Source organism: Sinocyclocheilus rhinocerous, unplaced genomic scaffold (genome assembly GCF_001515625.1).
Source record: "Sinocyclocheilus rhinocerous isolate Xijiao unplaced genomic scaffold, SAMN03320098_v1.1 scaffold2207, whole genome shotgun sequence".
In the NCBI taxonomy this organism is placed as follows: domain Eukaryota; kingdom Metazoa; phylum Chordata; class Actinopteri; order Cypriniformes; family Cyprinidae; genus Sinocyclocheilus; species Sinocyclocheilus rhinocerous.
Window position 1 is genome coordinate 275,837 of NW_015625575.1, and position 6,725 is coordinate 282,561.

Genomic DNA, 6,725 nt, shown 5'->3' on the forward strand with positions numbered 1-6,725 from the left:
TTTGCTCCCCTGTTTGTTTTCAATGAATGAAAAACGTTTTTGCATTTCATATTTGGAATGTTGGTTTAACATTGATCTAAAGTTTATTTCACTTAATTTACTTAATGGGCTTCTGTACAAAATGCCCACTAATTGTATCATATTGCATAGTGTGGACATTTTCTCTTGGTGTAGATTAATGGGTTTATTGTGTCTTAGCACATGATTTTGGCTCTTTAGCACTAAAAATCATACGGTTACCCAGTGCCCCAAAGTATTTAGAGATGTTACACAATACTAATCGCACAAAGTGTTTAATCCCGTACCGGTTAGAAAACGCTGATGCAATAATGAAGAAAGTATTCAGGAATTTCTTTGCACCCCGTGACTTTTGCGTTGTTTTTCTTTCATCAGCCTTTGGGAGATTTCTCTGTCGCTTTGCCTCTCTGCGAGCCTAAACGTCTGTGCCTCGATATTGACTTCACTGTTTTATTTTTTTTACGGGTGTGTTTTGTCTGAAGGTTTGTGTGTTCCCATTAGACTTGTACGAAACGACCCGAAGGCCCCCTCCGAGGAATGTTACGTTGTTTGAAGAAGTCCTCGCAGATACATGTGTTTTGCATTATTTTGTGCTGCTTTCGGTCACAGCGTTCCTGTTTTCACACTTACATGAAGTGTTTCTCTTGTTCTCAAGCCGCTGTCTACTGCATTCGATGCACAACACTAGAAGGGCGACACGAAGAAATGCACAGGTCAGATTTCACTCCAAAATCAAATGAAAAAATTAGGCATTGTATGTTGGAAATAAAAAAAGTATTTCTTTCCAAGACATTTAAGCACATTTTTCTTCAAATTGTCATTGCCTAATGCAAAAATACATTAGTGCAAAGCAACATGTACTACTGTAAAAATCCTGTCCAGGCACGCATTTTTATTAATCACCATAAATCTAAATCTTTCTATAATAAATTAATGCATTATTTTACTTATATTTTTTGACATTACAGTAATGACAATTGGGAGTTTAAACATGTTAATTGGCTAATAAATGGCAGTAAAAATGTGTAATATTATGTGTTCACTATCATGAATAAAAGGCTATATATATATATATATATATATATATATATATATAGTTGTCATGCAAAAGACTTTAAAAGTGGCATGATAAAAATATAAATGATTTTTCATGACAGTTAACAAATATTTTGACTTTCATTATTACAAAATAATATGCTTTTTTTTTTTGACATTTTCATATATATACACACAACTGTTAATTCTTTTAAAAAAAAATCTTTAAAAATGGTAGATGTTTAAGACACGCATATGAAATTATATATATATATATATATATATATATAATGAAAATCTTGAAACACATTATATGCATACACCTTTTCTTATGATTTTGGGGTGAAATGTGAGCTGGACATTTCCCGATGCTTTTTTCATAAGCTTCACCCAGCAAAGTGCGTAAAGATATTCGTGATTCTCCATGTTTTGCCCTTGAAACCTTAATGCGGGCGACCCGCTCGGCCTACCAAATAAAGCAGCGGCCCAAACGCAGAGGTCAAGCTTCGTCCCGGGACCGTTGATCTACTTCTCCTTTCCAAGCGAGAGCTAGGTGACTTTTGTGAGGCGGCCACATGAGCTCACCGTCGCTAGAGTCGTGTCTTATCCAGTGGACAACGGACGTGTCAATATGCAAACGGATCCCCTCAGAAAGACATGCTCATGGGATTGGCCTTTTACATGTACCTACTGTAGTATTGTACTGTGTTTTGATGTCGGGTCGACGTGGGAAATTTCAAAAAGATAAAAAAGCGACGAAAACTAGACCGTTCTTTTTGCATGATACGAGTAGAGTTGTTATCGTATGTTAGTGTGATGCATGTGTACCTGTCTTTTGATTTCGGCTATTCGTTCCCTAAATGAAAGTTTGTTTATTGTGTTGCTAATCGTGGCGTTTCTGTTCTGGTTTTTGAATCCATTTCTAAGTAAACACAAAAGTTAAACTAAGTATTTTCTTTTCTGCTGTGCTCTGTAAGAACAAACGAACTGGTGTTGTGTGACTATATATATATATATATATATATATATATATATATAGTTGTCATGCAAAAGACTTTAAAAGTGGCATGATAAAAATATAAATGATTTTTCATGACAGTTAACAAATATTTTGACTTTCATTATTAATTGTCATAAAAATGCAAAAATAAAAATATTCTAAATTGTTTTTGACTATTACTGTCGGGTCGACGTGGGAAATTTCAAAAAGATAAAAAAGCGACGAAAACTAGACCGTTCTTTTTGCATGATACGAGTAGAGTTGTTATCGTATGTTAGTGTGATGCATGTGTACCTGTCTTTTGATTTCGGCTATTCGTTCCCTAAATGAAAGTTTCCGTTTATTGTGTTGCTAATTGTGACGTTTCGGTTCTGGTTTTTGAATCAATTTCTAAGTAAAAACAAACGTTAAACTAAGTATTTTATTTTCTGCTATGCTCTATAAGAACAAATGCACTGGTGTTGTGTGGCGTGCCAATCCAAGGCAAGAAACCAGTGTTAAAAACAGCATTTGAGGGATCATATCCTTTTGACACAGTTCTGCTACAGGACAAACTTACTACGTTTCTATGAAGAGTGCCATATTTAACGAAGAAACAGGCATTACGTGACAAAATCGGGACAAAATCACATATGTTGAGCGGGCTAATGTGTGCGTGTATTGAATATCGCATATCTAATTCAAGCGTGTAGATATAGAATTAGAGAAAACGCACACTTTAAACTACGTGGAGAGAATTGAACGTATGGTCCCTTTAAGATGCTGTTGCTCTTTAATTACTTTGTATAAAAAAAGAGAAAAGATGACAAAAATGCAGTGCAATTTGATGATTGTTGCAGATACATGTATAGTTCAGATTTCATGTTCTTTCACGTATAGGTAAATGGCTTCTATTGGACCGAATCTGTTTTTTTGTTTTTTCTACATGTAGATAGTTCATTTTATTTTCATTTAAGTATAAACGCATTTTAAAACCTGTTACTTAATTCATTAAGTAATTTTTATAATTCTTATGTAAGTCTATCCTTATAAGATTAAAAAAAAAGTTAATGTGAATGTGTGTGTCTGAATCTTTATCCGAATGACTGCCTCTTTATGCCGAAAAATCATAAAAAGTATTCAAGCTAAATTTAATAAATAAATTGAACGTTTTATTTTTTTATTCATTATAAAAATAAGAAAAACTTTTAAAAAGTAAAATTTTAATTGGGGTTTGCACCTCAAAATTTTTTAATTTAAAGTCTCTTAGTTATATTATCCTTAAAATAATTTATTGGAAAATACAAGCTCTCTTCAAATAGTTAAAGAAACGTTTAGATTCTCAGACATTGTATTATTAAGGTAATGGCTAATATCAATAATGTTACCTGAGATTATCGTTAATGGTTGTTGAATCCGGGCATCTGCTGAACAGCACGTTCACTTTAGTTCCTGTAGGCTACTTAATTTCTTTTTACTTTAAATAATGTATTTAAGGGTAATTAGAACTTTTTAGAATTAGTAAAACTTTTTTCCAATAATGAGGAATGCATTCTACTTACGCGCTCAATCTTGATTGGTTGACTCAGCTGTCCATCACACTGAGCAGACGGATCGTATTGCGGCGTACCCTTATCTAATGAATATTAATTACGTAGCTTTTACGTTGCTCGGCAACCTTCCCTGAGCGTCTCCTGCTAATACCTAATTTATATTCATGAGCTAAACCATCTGACCCGCGTCTGCATTCCAACGCCGCTGTCAGCAAATCAGTAGTCGAACGTCACGGTACGTCATTAATATTCATGAGCCGAACTCGATTTGTAAATACGAGCGACGCTGTCGAAGGACTCGCTCGAGTGCGCAGTGAACACTGAGCAGAGGTGTTTTCCACACTTTTTGAGACTTGAACAGTAAGTTAGGCACTTCATCCAGGTGGACAGAAACTCCTGAGCGATGGTCGAGGTGTTTTCAGGCCGGACTCTGGTGAATAAAGAAGGAGATCTGGTGGATCCGGAGGAAGCGCTCGGGAATAAAGTGGTCGGTCTGTATTTCTCGGCTGCATGGTGTCCTCCGTGTCGAGACTTCACCCCGCTGCTGTGTGATTTCTACACCGAGCTGGTGGAGGAGAGCGAGCCTCCTGCACAGTTTGAGATCGTCTTCATATCCTCGGATAAATCCACAGAAGACATGGTGGAGTATTATCATGACATGCACGGGGACTGGCTGGCTCTGCCCTGGACGGATCCCTACAAACAGTGAGTTGCATTGCGTTTGGATGCATGCATGAGTTATTGTGCATCTGCCACAGTCCTTTGATTTCCTTTATTTTTTTAGCCCTTTTTTGTACTGTATTTTACTATTTATTGCATTAAACATTTTAAATATCCAACAATTTCTGTGTGGTTTGATTTCTTCTTATTTTTAGCTAGACTTTTTGTACTGCATTTTACCATTTATTTTTATTGCATTAAATCTGTTTTATCGCATTATCTTTTAAAATGGCAACAACTGTTTGGTCAAAATTATGTTGATTTGAAATAAATTTTAAATAAAGCCGTTTCAGAAAAAAAAATTATATGATGTTATATTGTATTAAATGTATATATTACGGTATATGTAAACTAGCTACGAAGCATAACTCTGTGTTGTGAGTTGTGTGATCTGAAGTTCATGTGTTTGTGGTGTTGACGTGTTTTTTGCTGTTTTCCAGTGAACTGAAGAAGAGATACAACATCACAGCCGTACCGAAGCTGGTCATCGTGAAGGAGAGCGGTCAGGTGATCACAGACAAAGGCCGAAAGCAGATCCGGGACCAGGGTCTGGCGTGTTTCCGGAGCTGGCTGGAGGTGGCCGAGATCTTCCAGAACTTTAAAGGCTGAGAATCACGTGGAGAAGGACTGCTGAAACCAACGCTTTACCTGCAGAAAAGAGCCAGAACATTCTTATGCAATCTATGTTGAAGTACTGAAATAACTCAAATTAAATAAAACTAAAACTTAATAATCCACAAGTAATCCACATCACTCCAGTCCATCAGTTAATGTCTTGAAAAGCTGTGTGTTTGTAAGAAACAAATCCTTCATTAAGATGTTTTTAACTTCAAGCCATTGCTTCTGGCTAAAATGTAAGTCCATAATCCATAATAACGCTTCCTCCAGTGAAAAAGTCCATCTCCTGTTGTCTCTCACATCACAATCCAGCCACATATTTGTTTAGAGCTGTTTTGGCTTGTAAACAGTGCTTGATCTGTGCAGATTTCTCTCCTGATTCAGACCAGACCACTTTTCACTGGAGGAAGCGTTATTATGGATTATGGTCTCATATTTTAGCTAATATTTTAGGTTAAAATGTCTTAATGCTGGATGTGTTTCAGCTTTTGTCTTTTCCAGATGTTAACTGATGGACTGGAGTGCTGTAGATTATTGTGATGTTTTTATCAGCTGTTTGGACTCTCATTCTGACGGCACCCATTCACTGCAGAGCATCCATTGCTGAGACACTGATGCAATGCTACATTTCTCCAAATCTGATGAAGAAACAAACTCATCTTGGACGGCCTGAGTGTGATGATATTATCAGCTAATTTTCATGTTTTCAGAATGCTTTTGCTACTTCTTTTTTGTACAGCTGCTTTTATAAGAATCTATTTATTTATATAAATATGCTCTCGTTGATGTAGGAATCTATGCATATTCTCTCATGTTACTGGAAGAACAGCAGATGTTTACTGGTTCTGTTGTTATGGTACATCAGAATGCTTCCTGTTCCTCTGCGTCTCATTAAAACTCCCAGATCGTCCTTCGAGAGTGTTTTTCCACAGCACTCAGTTCCCTGTCCGGATCTGTTTTGCTTTCAGTTGCAAAACACGCGCTGAACCCATTCCTTCAGTATGTCAACACCGATCCGACTAATGAGGGAGTATTGTGCAGAGAAATGAGCTGTGGGATTATGATTGCTCATATCTCAACTATACTACGACTATACCTGACTAAGCAAAGCGTTTGAATTAAGATACGACATTAAGATGAAAATATTTGCTATTTCAAGTAATAAAACTATTAATATAGTGAATAATAATGAATTACAGGCTACCTGTGTTCTAGAACATGCAACTAAGTACAGTCAATATTTATGATGAGGCACCCCATTAAAAAAATTATTTTATTACCTTTTTTTAAGTAATTTAATTGTATTTGAAAAATTTTTACACTATAGGACTCTAAATACTCAAAATATTCACTTCTATAAATAAGTTTCTATTGAAATAAATGTTTTAATGCAATATATAAATGTTTAACAAGGGTGTAGGTTTGATTTTGACAGCAGACGATCCATACCAACCCTCTTTAAATATGAAGAGGAAGATGCCATTCACTTGCCTGGCAATGCTGTAAGTGACTTTTCTTTCTGTTTTAAATATGGTTTCTTTAGTTTGTTTGACTGCATCTCTATATTCATCCTATGATTTATTACATTTTTGTTAACCTGGCAACACATCCCTTACCAAAAAAAAACAGTTAAACCATGGTAACCACAAATTAACCATGGTTTTACTGCACTAACCATAGATTTACCATGGTATTTGTAGTAAAACTGTGGTTATACATAATCAATACGCCAAAAAAACATGGTTACTACACCTTTACCATAATAAAACCATGGTTACTGTTCTTAAAGGGGTCATATGATG

At 35.6% G+C, this 6,725-nt stretch overlaps 1 protein-coding gene and 1 long non-coding RNA gene across 2 annotated transcripts; one reads left to right on the forward strand and one right to left on the reverse strand.

The window, feature by feature from the left end:
- Nucleotides 1–586: 586 nt before the first annotated feature.
- Nucleotides 587–3,669, reverse strand: LOC107751576 (uncharacterized). The gene is made up of 2 exons (XR_001641271.1): nt 3,595–3,669; nt 587–702 (listed from the first exon to the last, which is right to left on the reverse strand). It is a non-coding gene; the product is annotated as an uncharacterized LOC107751576 (long non-coding RNA).
- A 24-nt stretch (nt 3,670–3,693) lies between these two features.
- Nucleotides 3,694–4,973, forward strand: LOC107751566 (nucleoredoxin-like protein 2). The gene is made up of 3 exons (XM_016567312.1): nt 3,694–3,796; nt 3,955–4,290; nt 4,746–4,973. The coding sequence occupies exons 2-3, from the start codon at nt 3,989–3,991 to the stop codon at nt 4,912–4,914; spliced, it is 471 nt and encodes a 156-aa protein (XP_016422798.1). The 5' UTR covers nt 3,694–3,796; nt 3,955–3,988; the 3' UTR covers nt 4,915–4,973.
- The last annotated feature ends 1,752 nt before the right edge of the window (nt 4,974–6,725 follow it).

Coding starts and splice junctions, on each gene's coding strand:
- LOC107751566 (XM_016567312.1), top strand. CDS start 3,989: ATGGTCGAGGTGTTTTCAGGCCGGACTCTGGTGAATAAAGAAGGAGAT. Junction 4,291..4,745: donor TGGACGGATCCCTACAAACA/GTGAGTTGCATT, acceptor GCTGTTTTCCAG/TGAACTGAAGAAGAGATACA.